This window comes from Manduca sexta, unplaced genomic scaffold (assembly GCF_014839805.1).
Source record: "Manduca sexta isolate Smith_Timp_Sample1 unplaced genomic scaffold, JHU_Msex_v1.0 HiC_scaffold_60, whole genome shotgun sequence".
NCBI lineage: Eukaryota > Metazoa > Arthropoda > Insecta > Lepidoptera > Sphingidae > Manduca > Manduca sexta.
Window position 1 is genome coordinate 237,999 of NW_023595407.1, and position 16,593 is coordinate 254,591.

A 16,593-nucleotide genomic window follows, 5' to 3' on the forward strand; every position below is an offset into this window, starting at 1 on the left:
TTTTTTTTACATACAAAGCGCTGGCGTCATAGGTCGGTTTAGGAACTTTTGTAGTAGAAAAGGCTTTTCACACTAGCAAAGCCACGAGCAACACCTAGTAATGTATAAATATAACTTTTCCATATCCGATTTTATACATATTCTAGTACAAGAAATCACCAATGATATTCTGCCTAAATATTAGTGATGTAACGAATGTCATTTTTTGAACATTCGCGAATGCGAATGCGAATGCGAATATCTGCTTCCGACATTCGTGAATGCGAATGCGAATACGAATGTTTAGTTTTTGTTTAAATTTGGCGCCAATTTTCTATGGCTAAATAGTTAATTAATTGGTATGTTTTAAGAAAGAGTTATAGTTTATTGTAGAAGAATATTGTTTTAGTTTATTTAATATATTCTTTAGATATTTATTCAAGATTTTAATTATCTAAACATTAAAAAGTTATGTAAAGACTGATAAAAAAATTATAGAAGAATTTGATTTTGTTTCTTTCAAATGCTTTTAATTTCTTACTTGCTATTTTGTTACAAGTTCTAATGAGAATTGAATTTTTAAGCTTTATTAAAGTAAACGAAATAATTTTGTGTTGACCTCAGAGCGCTGCCGTACCGCACATGCAGTAGAACCATAGTTCTACTGCATGTGCGGCATACCACCATAGTGGTGTACACCACCGTAGTGGCATACCACCGAGGCAGTCTCCTATTATCTTCAAATATTTTTTTTCTGATATTGACATTCGCAAAACATTCGCAGAAATTTTGCGAATGCGAATATCCAAAAATATGCGAATATTCGCGAATGCGAATGCGAATATTCGTTACATCACTACTAAATATATATCAAGTGTAAATAAATAAATATTGTTCCTTTGCTAGCTCTATCATAAATTGTCGAATAAAATATACAATTGGACTGATCTTTGACCTTTTAAAATCAACGTCTTTATGTTCGAAAATATATTTTTAAGTGTAGGTAGCAATAACTGCACAAGTTTAAACAGCCTTTAAAGTTTATTTTGTTTTGTATCAAATATATGGAAGGGTATCTCTTTAGTAATACGTAAACCACAGATAATAAGGTTTCACAACAAATCACAATTTATTTTTTGTCCAATATTAGTCTTAATACAGCTCTGCTTTGATTTTATACTACGCAAACATAGTAGCCGCCTTTGCGCAAGGTTCTGGGCGGCCGATCTTTGCTTAGGCTTCACCCGATTTCCGACGAAGATTATTTTGAGCGCAAGGTCCTGGACAGTTGCTCTGTCCGTCAAAATTATAATAATAATATAATAATATCAGCCCTGTATTATATACTTGCCCACTGCTGAGCACGGGCCTCCTCTACTACTGAGAGGGATTAGGCCTTAGTCCACCACGCTGGCCTAGTGCGGATTGGTAGACTTCACACACCTTCGAAATTCCTATAGAGAACTTCTCAGATGTGCAGTTTTCCTCACGATGTTTTCCTTCACCGTTAAAGCGAAGTTGTGTGCCCTTGGGATTTGAACCTGCGGACATTCGCCTCGGCAGTCCGTTCCACACCCAACTAGGCTATCGTCGCGTCAAAATTGCCATTACTAAATACAAAAACAGCAATGTACAACGTCCATACCTTAAAAACCGCCAGACAACGGGCCTCCAGGGACGACATACGTACCTACAAGCGACGAACAGATGGTCGCGCATTTAAATATCACTACGAGAAAGCAACCTTCGCTTGTCAGTGTGCCATCTGGGTACCCTTATAGGGTATACATTGGCTTTACCCCTAAAGAGATCGGCGATGTAGTGGCAAACCGTCCATACAACCCGATTCCTACCGGCTTCCCTTTTAGGCTTGTTTAAGTTTGTCTTAGTTTTTGTTTTCCGTTTAATTGGCCGCGATATTTATTTATAAACATACCAACAAAATTGTAACAATAAAACATTATAGGACACTTAAATACTAGCTTATTACAAGGCACCATGTTTACAGGCATGCATAAAATATCTAAAAAGTTATCCTTAATGAGAGCGGATACAGGAATTAAAAATTATAACAATAATAAAAAAGTTAAAAATTTAAGCCTTCAATTTATTTGGCAACAGTTATACAAAGAATGCTTGAATGTGCTAAGTTTATTAGAAAAAACATCAACATATGTTAACTAAGGCTAATTTCTTTTTGCCTCGAATTACCTTTTGTAAAGAGAATAAATATAAATAGCATGATAGACCATTTATACACATAACTAATAATAACTGTAGAAAACAAACGTATTTTTTTCTATTATTAATAATAGGTAATTTGCCTAACTACATTCTCTAATTATAAGTACGTATATAATTTTTCTGCATACCGTTGAAACGGTGAATCATGTTGCACATGTAAGATATTTAACATCATAATTTATACCATGTTTTATGTAAAATAAATTGATTTGATTTGATAAAATATCACCCTTCGCCACTACCGCGCAGTGTTATAGTTCCAGCGATGACCAGGAACAGGTTGGAAGTGGGCAAAAATTAGTAGGCCAAGATTATATTTTGGGTCTTGTATGAGCGTAGTCATATTAGCTCGCATCGCGCGCATAAAATTCTAGTTATGCGGCACTTGGTTATAGTTCTCTCGTAAGTATACAAAAATCAGTCTATGTACTCATCCTTCTCTTAAGGGTTGGTTTTGAACAAGCGAACCTCATGACCCCTCATAAACAGGAGCAAAAAACATGCGCTTATAAAATAATGATAGGCTTCTTAATTATTATTTATTTATTGTGATTAATGCACATTACAATTATATTATTGTACAGATATGTTACATGGCTGAGCACCGGTACTAGAGAGAGTTGTGTAGGGATTGGAAACATGACATTATTATTTTAATCAATTACATAATCTCTTACAGCGCTTAGCTAGTCGTTTTCCGAAAGGCCTGTTGCTATGCCCTAGCCTAGACAAAAAAATAACTCGGTGTACTTACAAATTTAATCATTTTTACAAGCACTGCAAAGTGATCCTCATGCACCTGATGATAAACAAATTGAGGTCCATATAGAATGTCGACTGACGAGAGATAACATCCCTCACAAGTCGACAAAATCATACCGGACTGTTTGTCACGGACATACTCAGGCTGATCCCGGAACGCGACACTTGCGAGGTCACTGTTGCGGGTTTGAATATCTTGTGTACGGTAGTCGCTATCCAGGCAGATACAAGATATATTGTACCACCAGCTTTGAGTAACAACTCACTAACTGGTACTTCGTAACGTCTCCTACAAACACTGAAGTCGATCTCGAAGGGGTATACAGAACCTTAACAATCTTACCAAACTTGCTTCAATGATATATGTCTAATTGAAGGAGTTTTCTGGGATAAAGGTCCCGCTATATATTTTCCCGGGATAAAAGTACCGCTATAACCTTTCCAGGATCTTAAACTATCTCCATACCAAATTGCATAAAAATCCGTTCAGTAGATTTTTATTCGATCACATATAGACAGCTTTTGAGGACTTTGTTTTATGATATACTAGCTTTTGCTCGCGGCTTCGCCCTCGTGAATGAGTTTTCTGAAATACTTATTTTCCGCCTTACTTGATATGTATCGTTATATTATGACCAAATTACACAAAATCATTATAAATTGTAGCCTATATGTTTTTCTGATGTATAACCAATATTACTGTAAAGTTTCATCCAAATCCGTTCAGTAGTTTTCTCTTTAAAGAGGAACAAACATACATATATACATCCTTACATCCATCCACACAAACTTTCGCATTTATAATATTAGAAGGATTGTATAGATTGACAAGCGGTCGGAAATTTCAATCGTGCACAATTCCTTCACGTTATAAAGTCACACTTCACAATAAACAATCTACTACATCGCTATGCCCAACTCTTAAATGTAATTATTTTAAAACGTATGTATAACGGGTGTGTCGCATCGTAAGTATTCGGCACTCCCTAACCGCGCCTGTCGGGAAGCATTGCGGTATGCGACATACTGCGGATTTTTACTGCATGGAAGCACTTATGTTTGTGGTATCTGTGTTTAGTATTATAGAGAATCTGTTTGTAGTCTAGAACTAGATTTATGTATGAGACAGTTTTATATCCATCATAAATGCGAAAATTTGTGAAAATGATTGGATGTTTGTTAGAAGTAAACGCAAAAATAGATAAATTGATTTGGATGAAATTTTGCATACGGGGAGACTACGTCCTGAATTACATATAGGATACTTTTTATCTCGGTGATTTTCTCCCATGGGAAAAAACGTATTTTTTAAAAGTTGTCCCATAAGATTATTTTGTTTTTTTAAGAACCCGACTTATTGCCGAACATTTCACAATCACCTTGTATTTTAAAGTAATATAACTATTAACTACACGAATAAGTGTGCGTATAAATTAAAAAATATTTTGTTATTTATAATTGCTATTGTGCATCATGCTTTTGTTTTAATAATAATATTTGGTTTGTGTCCTTTTTATATTTGTTTTCGTGTGTGTGCAATAAAGAGTTTTTGTATTGTATTGTATTGTCTATGCCTCTCATATGGAACAATTCAACTGCTGATCTCTGTTACCTACGTATAACAACCTGCATTGCTCTGTTCTCACATAAAAGATCGATCTTCTCTCACACTAAAACCTTTTTCTGAACCCTTATAAACTGAATACCTTTTTTGGCATGAACACCGCAACTACAGCTCCGTTTCGCCGGCCATCTTCGAAGCATCCTTGTACGGAGTCTCTTCGAATTTCACACGCCTTACTCGGTCGACCTACTCAGAGAATTCTGTTACTGCGCATTTCGAATACTCTATTTAGGATGAAGGGTGTGTTTAGTTTGTTAAGTTGATTAATAGACCTACTACAAGATATGGGGTGTACGCATAACTCAGTGAAATTTGTGAGTGAATACGCAATCATTCCCTATTTTTCTACACTTAGGGTTAGATTTTCTGTTCAATTTATGGGACCTACTTCGAAGTATACCTTATCCATTAAAAAGAAGAATTATTCAAATTGATCTACTCTTAAAAGTTATGCGTGTTCAAACATAAAAAAAATATATTTACGTGTGGAATTAAGAAAATCCTCCGTTTTTTTTTGTCGGTTTAAAAGGAACTGGATGTTACTAGACAAATTGAAATGATGTGTATTTATTTATTTACACTTTGTACATAAGGTATAATGGCGTGTGCATTCTCTCCCATTCAAACTGAGGTTGGTGCAGGGGTAAGCGAAGATATATCTGACACGAGACAATATAATGTTAGATAGGTTTAATTTTAATTTCGAATGTTGTAGTAAGAGCAAAAATCCTTTACTGGCATAGGTATAACACGTGCTGTCAATGTAAAAAGCGTTCTAGGTAGGTAATATGTGTGCCTCAATAGCTAGGAAAGTATAACACTGCACTTAGGAACACAGAACTATCAATCTTCATAAGCATTACAGGACTTTGATTGGATGCTAATATTGATTAAGTATTGACAACAATTTAATTTTTCAAAATTTTGATTAAAATTTATCTCGTCTTTTTTCGCACCGAGATTCGAACCAAAGACCTTGTCATCGGCCACTTAAAGACACGGAAGGTAAAACATAGTATTTCCAAACTGAGGTCATTAAAAGTTAACTAACACCTACGCCTGTTACTTCTACAACTCCCGTGTAGGCGGGCGCCTAAGGTCTCACGAATCAGTCTGTCGTTAGCCAATTTCTATTAACCAGGCACCATCTATCAATCAACACCTTTTTATTTCGTAATATTAAATTATTCAATTGAGAAAGTTCGAAAACGCCTTCCTGGTTTTCATTTTTAAACACATGTATGATTTTGCTATGACTAATATTTCAGGAACTAACATCCTTAGTGTAAAATAAAAGCAAGAAATTAACTGTGAATTACCGCACGCGACAAATAAATATGTAATGTAGGAGAGAGACGCATGGAACATCAATAACATTGTCCTTTTCTGGTATGGTAATATACTTACAAAATAAGAAAAGACACAGCTGGTGTTCATAGCGTATCACGTAAAACTTCAAGCGATGAAGAAACAATACATATAGTATTGAAAAGTTAATAATAATATCTATTCTAAGAATTAAACTTGCAGCCATTTATATTAGCTTGTTTCAATCGGTTTCCCAGGTAGACTATGGATGTAGAAAATTATTTATATAAAGAATGTTACAGTAACGAAAATATTTAGCACTGCTTGGTTTCGTAAATAGAATAAGTGCTTATTCAATATGTCTACTTTACTAAGAACTCCAAATCCTTTTAAGTAGTGTATTAAAAGGAAAATACAAGTGCCCGCTGGGCTTGCAAATATAAAAGCTTGGCACATATTGATACAGTTACATAGTATACAATAATCCGCAAGCAAAATAAACATGAAATCATATTTCTTCAGAATAATGAATCATTACCCCAAGGTTATAAATGTGTACAATTATTCAGACAATATTATTTTCCTTACCAATCATGTTATTAATATCCTATTAAGTTATTTACTAAGTACATATTTACCGGAATTAGTAATATTATGCTTTTAATAAATACACTAACATTTATTATGTTTTTTCCTACAAGTTATTACAAAAGTTCCAATCGCTCATAAATGTCATAAAATCCATAAAAATATTTTGAATATACAATCATATTCAAAATTATAAAACAAAACTCTAAATTATAAAACAAAAACAAGATCAATATTTCAAGGAAACAAAGTATTCGGCTTTACACAGCTGACCCATATGTTAATTATTTAATATCAATACAATGTTATTTACGTGGTTTATGAATTATAAATTGATATTTTAATAAAGAATACTTCGAAATTCTATAAACCGTAGGCTATTTTGTATTTTTTTTAAAGTATTATGCGGCATTTTGTTGCCGGCCGGCGCAGACAAAATATATCGGCCATCGCCACAAATTGATCGCCAGTACCAACTTAACGAACGAAACATCTGCGCCGTGGAGTTATAACTACATTTTTGTTACTAAGAAATTTAAGCATTTTGCTTCAAACATACGTTTAATAATTCTTAATATGTTTTATTAAATATTTTTTTTTAGGTTAGAAAGGATACATATTGTACATTACAATAAAAAAAGTATTAAAACGATTTGGCCAACATTTTTGTGATGTTGGCTGCATTTGCTACGTCGATATGACGCTTTCAACCAATACGAGGGCAGCACATAAAATCGGGTTGCGGCCATGTCGATATCGATAAAGGCGTAGACATTACGAATTTATTTTAAGTGATATTTGATTTTTCATGTTTAGGATTTTTAAGCAACATGATTATCACTTTAACATTATACAAGTAAAAATATATTATATCTTTATTGTTATAGTAAAAATGACGTTGATTTAATTTTTAAAAGTTTCCGGAATCTTTTCACGAACTAAAGTAAAGCCTTAGTAGTACATAGCTTTCTATTTATAGTATGTCTAGGGAAAGGAAAGGTAGGGAAGCTAAAATAACAATTTGGTAAACACGCTGAGTTAGTCACCACCAGTGTATATAAAACAGGTGTTTAAATACAGTGTATTTTAATGCAATAAAGTAAGTTATGGTATTTTATTATGACCTTTAATTTTATTAAGGATTCCCTAGACAGCCAACCGCAAAAACACGTCGGTTCTCAAAGAACTCAAATTATAGAACACTAAACGTGTCTCTTCTGTCTGTCTACACCGTGTTATGACCTATTTCGGCCATATTGCACGTAGAGAGGCTAATAACCTGGAGAAACTAGTTGTGATGGGAAAGATCGAGGGCAAAAGACCTAGAGGTCAAAACCCGAAGAGATGGTCGGATCAGTTCTCCAAGCAGCTGGAGATCCCCATCAGCACCGCCCTTCATCAGGCGACGGATCGTATCAGCTGGAAACAGTTTTTGAAACGCAGAAGGAGTCACGAATCACGTACCTTAATAATGGGGGAACGATTCAAAAAAGTGAAGATTATGAACCTAATAAAAATCTTACTAACCATTGGTAAAATTTTATCTGTTTAGCATTTTAAGTAAAACAAGCAAATTATATGGGGACAGCATTATAATAACAGTTCAAAGTTATTTATTTTTCTCAAACAATAAGCAATTTTGGTATAGCAGTTCTATTGTATTGAAGAGACCATTTTATTATCCTATGATTAGATATCATTACCGGTGTAATATTATATAATAGACATAGGTGATAATAATATAATGTAATTTAGCATTATAATACCTTTAAGAACGTAGTAGTAGACAATATTTCAAAAGACTGCCTCTATGGCGTAGTTCTATTATATGCGCGGTACGACTTCTCTTCGCGGAGATCTGGGTACTATTAAGCATAATAGCATAATGTGATGTGTATACCGATATCTAATACGTTGTCTCGAATTTGTGCCCAATATGGCAATAAGCTCGCTCCCTATCATGGGACGAAACACACATGCCAAAAAGTAAGTGCACTGGTAGCGGCTGTGTCTACCCTCCAAGAAAAAATGCATTAGTGTGTGTATGTATTTATATTCTAATGGACACTAGTATATAAATTTATACTTACTTACATTTATATAATTGTGTCAATAAACGTTTGTTTATTTAATAAAGTGTTAATATTTCAAATAACTTGTTAATTCGTAAACAAATAAACTAAGAAACAATAATAATTGAAGAAAATAACATTTAATAATATTTTCGATACAAATCTGGTATCATCGAAGCCTAAATTTGGTGGTCACACCCACTAAAACTACAGTATGACGCATTGCGGCAAATTTTATCGACATCCCCCACGGATAAACGACTACATCACTACCCGCTCCGTAGCTTTGGTTGTCCGGACAGGACGGACTGAAATTATTCTTCAACCGACCACGACAGTGCGTGGTGCGTGCGGAGCAGAATTTATTTAGTGTTAAGTAATTTATTAAGTTCACATACAACAAAATGAGGGAAATCGTGCACATCCAGGCTGGCCAATGCGGCAACCAGATCGGAGCTAAGGTAATTTCTTTACTCATTTGTTTCTGTTACGTGTAATTTTAGACTTTCATACAGCGGAATTTGTGGCCGGCATTTTGTGTGACGCTCGTGCGCCCATCACGAAATAGTAATTTTACCTTAATTTCCACTATAAATTGGCTTAAAAGTGTATTTAAATGAGTTTGTATAGCCTTAATTTCGTATATTCAGAAATGGGTGTGGTCACAAGCTAATGCTCGATATACAAACTGCCTATTGCAAATCGCTTGCTATTAAGTTTAACGGTATAGTTTATGACGACGTCATATTTTTACACGTTTTGTTTCCAAAAATGTTAGTTTTGCGTCGGCCCCGCCTTCAATGTGCGGTATTGATCGGTTATTTTATTGAACACGAACAGAATTTCGCACGTGTTCCGTCGCCATTTGGAGACTCTTACTTACTCATAGGTGCATGAATTCACACCTTTTTCCGGATTCCTGACTCTGAAGCATTTTACATCGGAATTTATAGATTTTGTGAGACAAAGAACTTGCGCGTACCCTGTGGGAGTACAATAGGTGCATGAAACCGGTTTTTATGTTAAACATGTACTTTAAAATTCGTTTTCAAAGAGTGTACAGACCAAATTACCAGTTTTATTTCCCGCCACAATTAAAATTACCGTTACACAAAGGGCACGCGTGTTTTGAATCGCGCTCAAGGTTGTCCAACGCGTCCCTTGATAACAAACCGACCAATCGGAGAACGGGGTTTGTAACGTTCAAATTGAGAAAAAAATTGATTCGAACACCAAATGTTCAGCTGTCGTGTTTTTTTGTTAGTAATTTTATAATTTGTTGAATTAAACAGATGTCGTTTATTTTTTTATCTTTAGGATGTCGTGAATAAGGGTATTAAAAAATCAAGGACTTGTATATTTTGATATTAGAATACTGAAGTTTCAAAGTATTTGTTACAAGTATTACTTACGCCAAGATAAATAAGTACATAACCTGAATAAATTTTCTTTTTTGCGTTAACGAGACCTTACATAGGAATTGGCTGACAAACAGGAATGTCGTGGAATTTAGATCATTTACATATTGTGTACAGGTACCAAATTGTCATTCAACTAAAATTGGTTCATAATATTGTAATTTATAATTAGTGAAAATTATAAGCGGAAAATATTAATTTACAATAAAGTTCTTGGAAAACATTAATCATATATTGGCAAGTAATCATCGTTCGATGCATAAACATCGAGTCATAGGCATGGCAGCTATCTCCATCAGTCTTAGTAAATCTAACAAGCTACATTGTTTTCAACGCAATACATATTTTAATTATATTTACGCCTTTTAGCGTATACTAACAGTTGTACAGCCTACCCGAGTATTCAGACAACGCGCAAAAAGTTAATCATTTTAAATAGGAAGGAAGGGGCGGTTCATTGACCGGCCGCCTTCCGCGTAAGCTGAAATAGCTACGCACATGGTTAAAAACTGTTCTTACGAAATTCACATTTCTTCGCGTTTTACGCTTGGATGTTGAAACTGGCAGCCATGTTTTAAAATAGCTGACTTTGTCTGGAGAGTAGATATTGGATTTTTGAACTTTCAAAACGTTCTTAATGATTGATGCTTGTCTTTATACAGTAGACTGATAATACAATAGATTGATTCAACAATGTTATTAGTACAGAAAAAAACTAATGTTTTTACCCACTATTAAATGGACCCAATGCAACACCAGTAAATTGTTCGTCCCGATTTCAAGGGTTTAAGTAAATAGATGATTGCATTATAATTTCAATATAATGCCAAAACTCGCCTATTTGGCAACTATCTAAGATAGATGGCATGTTGTTTTGTTTTTTAGTTACTTATGTACTTCTAGTAGTGTTGGTAAATAATTTGCAAATACTTATCAAAATACAGATACTCTTCAGTAGCTTAATCAATACTAGTATCAATTGCTTGTCGTAAGTAGGTACTTGCATAATATAATCTGAGATGTTTTTTATATTTTGTTCACTTGGACATATGACTCGTCAGTTACCTACCCTTGTAACATCAATAAAGTTTCTTGGAATCTATAAATGCAAACGGCACTTGCACTCAAAACTGTTACGCGAAGACTTCTTTCATGTTAGCTTTATAGCTCAGGCTTCGGAGTATCGCGATTTCCCTAAGATTTATTATTGTAGATGTTACATACCCTTGGTAGTATGGACTTAGTAATTTATTAATAAAATAAAATCTGAGGAAACAAGTTATTTCAAGAACAATGTTGGAATATGTACTTCTAACACTTAATGTCAATGTTATAGGAAGGCATTTATTTATATTTCTTGCATAAGGGAGGACAGCTAGAAAAATAAAAAAGAAATATGCTCGATAAATATTATATTTATCACTTTAGTACTTTCTATAGTTCTAAACAGATGGGACAAAATGTTGCAGGTTGAACCCTGACCGACAAGCGATTCGGAAATATATTTTAGTTAGTAATTTATGAGGCTGTGGCTCATGCTGTGATTGCTTGAAACTAGAGTTGCAATTACATGAGAGACTTACTATATACATGTGTATTTCATTGAATTGTAAACTCCATTAGCAGTCCGTTAATAAATTTGTTGTAAATTCGTAATATTTCTTGATACCGTCATTGATTTCTTGATCGTAATTTCTAATTGCTTCGCCGTAGTCGACTTGAAACACAGTAGTAAAAAGAAGGCCCAATGTGGTGTACACTAAAATAATTGAAATAGTTGCCTGTGTAGTTAAATAAACACACACGGATTCGTACAAATCATTAAAAAACAGTTCTGATTTGTTTCGGATCTTTAGAAACATGTCTGGTGTTACTCTGAGAAATAAACAATCACAATAAATCCGTTGCCAAAAATTTCTCCAAATTTAACTCCAAATGTCGATGTTCGTAAAACCCAAGAACAGTTAAAGTAGGTGTTGAGATCGATAATTTATGGCTTTAATTCACACTTCAGCGCACTGGCAAGATGCCCGCCGCCGAAATTCAAAATGGAATGTGATATCACCTTTTCTTAACCAGTGACTAGCTCAAGAATCGAGATGTTAGATGCTCCAAAGTAACTAGAAGTCTCTCGTCTCTTAATGAGTTTCTTAGGTAGGTAGTCTAGTATTAGTAGAAATCTTTGTAGGTAGTATTGCATACTTACTGATCGTCTACATCCCGTCTTGTTGTTTTTCACTTCACATAAAATGCAATATTAACAATATAAGTTTGGCATATCATGTGCGTTTTAACTTAGATAAGATATGAATTGGATAGCGGAATTTGCTCGATATTTATGCGAATTCAGAGAATTATAAGTACATTCTAGTATCAAAGTAAATTACAAGATTTATTGAATCTAAAGTTAATAAAAGTTTTGGGTTATAATTCTGTTAAAAAAATGAAGCTATTTTGTATATTATAAAATGTACCCGAATATAACCTGTTTTGTGTGTAATAAATAAATAAAGCCATTTTACTTGTTAACAATAATAAATGTCTATTTCTAACAGAAACAGAAAAAAACAAATTTTTAATTGCCGTCTTCAAAATATTTAAAAATTTACAAATGGTTCAATGGTCTTGGATATTCAGAGCAATTTCAATATAATCCTCTATTTTGACTTATGGGTTCTTTGCCAAGATAGACGACAAAAAAATATGAAAACTAGATTTTCATTACAAACTTTTATTTTTATTAATATAAGTGCCTATCAGGTTTGCAGAAAAAAAATCAAACAATACTCCAATTAAATGTTATACTATTTTCAAGGCTATCGATGTAGTACATGTTCCAATAAGGTTCAACAGCCATCAAACATGTCCATCTTCAGTCTGCATACTTATGCATAATTAACAAGTCTTGCCCGACATGGCATCTAGGCTTGGAACAGTTTTTGTCTGACTGCAATATACACAGCGACTAATTTCTACGAACGTTTATTCTAAGTGTTCTATGGACTGATTTCTTAGTATTTAATCACATTACTAAATATGGCTGTATCTCCTAATATTGACTAACCAAATAAGCTAACATAGCCATAGTAACTGCCTGACTCAAGCCCGTGTCAGAGCCATTTGCATACGAAATTCTGAATCAAATCTCAAGATGGCCGCCACGTAATTTATGGCGTAGGCTCGCCAACAAATTCGACTAAACAACCCATTGTTTTCGATTCGGTTCATCGCGTGACTCGTCCCGCATCGTTAAAGCGCAATCTTATGTTTTCAATCTATAAATGTATGACTAAGTCTTCAATTTTAAAATCGCCATGTTTAATTTCACTTAGAAAAAGATAAAATCTTTATTTTCTGTACCACTTCAATCAAGCCATGCTTTTGAGCGTAGCCCCACAGGCAACAATATCTTGCTATTAACCTATCGATTGAGATTAGATAAGAACTTTCATTTTACAACAATATACTTTTAGACACGATGTAGGTAGACAAGTAAAAGCAATTAAATTTTGCGATTAAAAGGTATTATAATGCGAGCGAAACCCTGACATTCGCGATTTATGGTAGTTTTCAATCTAAACTGACCATTAAAGGCGCTGTTGGAAACATTTTTTTGCTACATCTGTTTAGTGACCATTTACAATAGATTGTGGGTGCTAGATCGATAATGACGACCTTACGAATATGCTAATGTAGTACGCCGCGGGAGTTTGTTTGCGGGCTCAGTTTCCAAGGCGATGGTGACTCATGAGCCATCCGCCAACGCTCGCGACGAGGGCCGCCACATGACGCTCTCTCCGCCCCACTAAAACCTTGAAATGAATTTTGTATCATGTGAAATACGGACATAAATGTCGTAGGAATGCTTTAAGTACAGCTGCCTTTTCACATAAGTAAATTAAATTCAATACGCTGTAATTTCTTCATTGTGATGGCGGGACAAGTCTCAGGAATTTCAAAACAGGTTTTCGTAATGTTCTTGCGTCTCGCATATCTTTCAGAATAGTACGCGAATCGCGATATTTTTTCTGAGTACTCGTAAGTTACGTAATTTTTTGCGATTCTTTTAAGAAATCATGCGCGGCTTTTACTCACTTTCACATTTTATTGGTGTGAGTTTTCCTCGTGGAAGCTGCCGCTACGAAGGCATTATTTAGGTGATGCTATTTTTTATGCATTGTAAATCAACTTATTCTCTTTGTTCCAGTTCTGGGAGATCATCTCTGACGAGCATGGCATCGACCCCACCGGCGCCTACCATGGCGACTCGGACCTGCAGCTGGAGCGCATCAACGTGTACTACAATGAGGCCTCCGGCGGCAAGTACGTGCCGCGCGCCATCCTCGTGGACCTCGAGCCCGGCACCATGGACTCTGTCCGCTCCGGACCTTTCGGACAGATCTTCCGCCCGGACAACTTCGTCTTCGGACAGTCCGGCGCCGGTAACAACTGGGCCAAGGGACACTACACAGAGGGCGCCGAGCTTGTCGACTCGGTCTTAGACGTCGTACGTAAGGAAGCAGAATCATGCGACTGCCTCCAGGGATTCCAACTCACACACTCGCTCGGCGGCGGTACCGGTTCCGGAATGGGCACCCTCCTTATCTCCAAAATCAGGGAAGAATACCCCGACAGAATTATGAACACATATTCAGTTGTACCATCACCCAAAGTGTCTGATACAGTAGTAGAACCTTACAATGCAACACTGTCAGTCCACCAACTCGTAGAAAACACCGACGAAACCTACTGTATCGACAATGAGGCTCTCTATGACATCTGCTTCCGCACGCTCAAACTTTCCACACCTACATATGGCGACCTTAACCACCTGGTGTCGCTCACAATGTCCGGCGTGACCACCTGCCTCAGGTTCCCCGGTCAGCTGAATGCGGATCTCCGCAAGCTGGCGGTGAACATGGTGCCCTTCCCGCGTCTGCACTTCTTCATGCCGGGCTTCGCTCCGCTCACGTCGCGCGGCAGCCAGCAGTACCGCGCCCTCACCGTGCCCGAACTCACCCAGCAGATGTTCGACGCTAAGAACATGATGGCGGCGTGCGACCCGCGTCACGGCCGCTACCTCACCGTCGCCGCCATCTTCCGTGGTCGCATGTCCATGAAGGAGGTCGACGAGCAGATGCTCAACATCCAGAACAAGAACTCGTCGTACTTCGTTGAATGGATCCCCAACAACGTGAAGACCGCCGTGTGCGACATCCCGCCCCGTGGTCTCAAGATGGCGGCCACTTTCATCGGCAACTCCACCGCTATCCAGGAGCTGTTCAAGCGCATCTCTGAACAGTTCACCGCTATGTTCAGGCGCAAGGCTTTCTTGCATTGGTACACCGGCGAGGGCATGGACGAGATGGAGTTCACCGAGGCCGAAAGCAACATGAACGACCTGGTGTCCGAGTACCAACAGTACCAGGAGGCCACCGCCGACGAGGACGCAGAGTTCGACGAAGAGCAAGAGCAGGAGATCGAGGACAACTAGGCCTCTTCCCCTCAGCTCTAGTATACCTACGTCACACTCGTAACCCCTCCCCCCTTCCCCTCCAGCGCCCTCCCTGTCGCGGCCCACCCGCTGGGACGCTTGCATTTCTTCGCTTAGTACTCGTACCCGTATAGTTCTGGACGTGATTTATTGTATGGCAAACTAGGGAGTTGCGTTTACATTCCCCAGTGTTTTCCTTGTCGACGAAGGGCAGCTCTCGGATGTTTATTGCAATAAACAGTGCCTCATGCGACGTGAGCCCTTCGACCGAACATCCGCGCGGTGCTGTGACAGTTGACACATGACACAAAAAAGGAAAAGATCTTTTTTTTGATAAGGCTGAACTTGATTTTTTTAATAAGTTTAATTTTAATACTTCGTTTGTAACCAGTGTGATGAGTAATAAGTTGGCTTTTTTTAATAAAAAGCCAATGTATGTCGTACAATATTTTCGAAGTCGATCAAACGTTTTTTAATTATAATATTCCAGCTGGTGAGTAATAAAGTATAATGATTTTATTTATCGTTTTATTGCATTTGTCCTGTTACGTATCAATAACTGTCACCTTCAGATAATCTACATTCAGTCGACCGTAGATTTCCTACTAACTTATCAATTCTTATGACATAATAGGAATTATGTTATCATTACCTACACAAATTCGTTCCTTTCTCTATAAATTGCACTTTGGCGAATGGTGTATTTGGTGCTACATTCTAATTGAAATTAAATTGATCAAAGATTTCTTCGATAATATAATTTCGATAACTATAAATAATCGTTTAGTATTGCTATTTAGTTTCTCATTCCTCGGATTATAAGCTTACTGGTTATTTTAGTAGTGAACTTATTAGGCAGTTTCTGTTATATACCGGACTAATATTAATATGTATTTTTTTAAATTTGTTCGAATGTTTCCCTAGGATTAAAATTCATTATGAATAATCCCAGGCATTTCATAAATCTAGTAACTATGACAAATAATACCTAAATCGCAATAAATACATACACACGCCCTCATATCATAGGTATGAACAGCATAGCTTCGATCTTGACACCTTTCGCTTCGTCCACATTTAGATATTTTGTCATTAATTTTCAAC

General features: G+C 36.3%; 1 protein-coding gene across 1 annotated transcript; it reads left to right on the plus strand.

Annotated features, from left to right (window-relative positions):
- Positions 1–8,820: 8,820 nt before the first annotated feature.
- Positions 8,821–16,008, plus strand: LOC115444550 (tubulin beta-1 chain-like). The gene is made up of 2 exons (XM_030170370.2): positions 8,821–9,038; positions 14,203–16,008. Exons 1-2 carry the CDS (start codon positions 8,982–8,984, stop codon positions 15,487–15,489), a joined length of 1,344 nt encoding a protein of 447 aa, XP_030026230.1. The 5' UTR covers positions 8,821–8,981; the 3' UTR covers positions 15,490–16,008.
- The last annotated feature ends 585 nt before the right edge of the window (positions 16,009–16,593 follow it).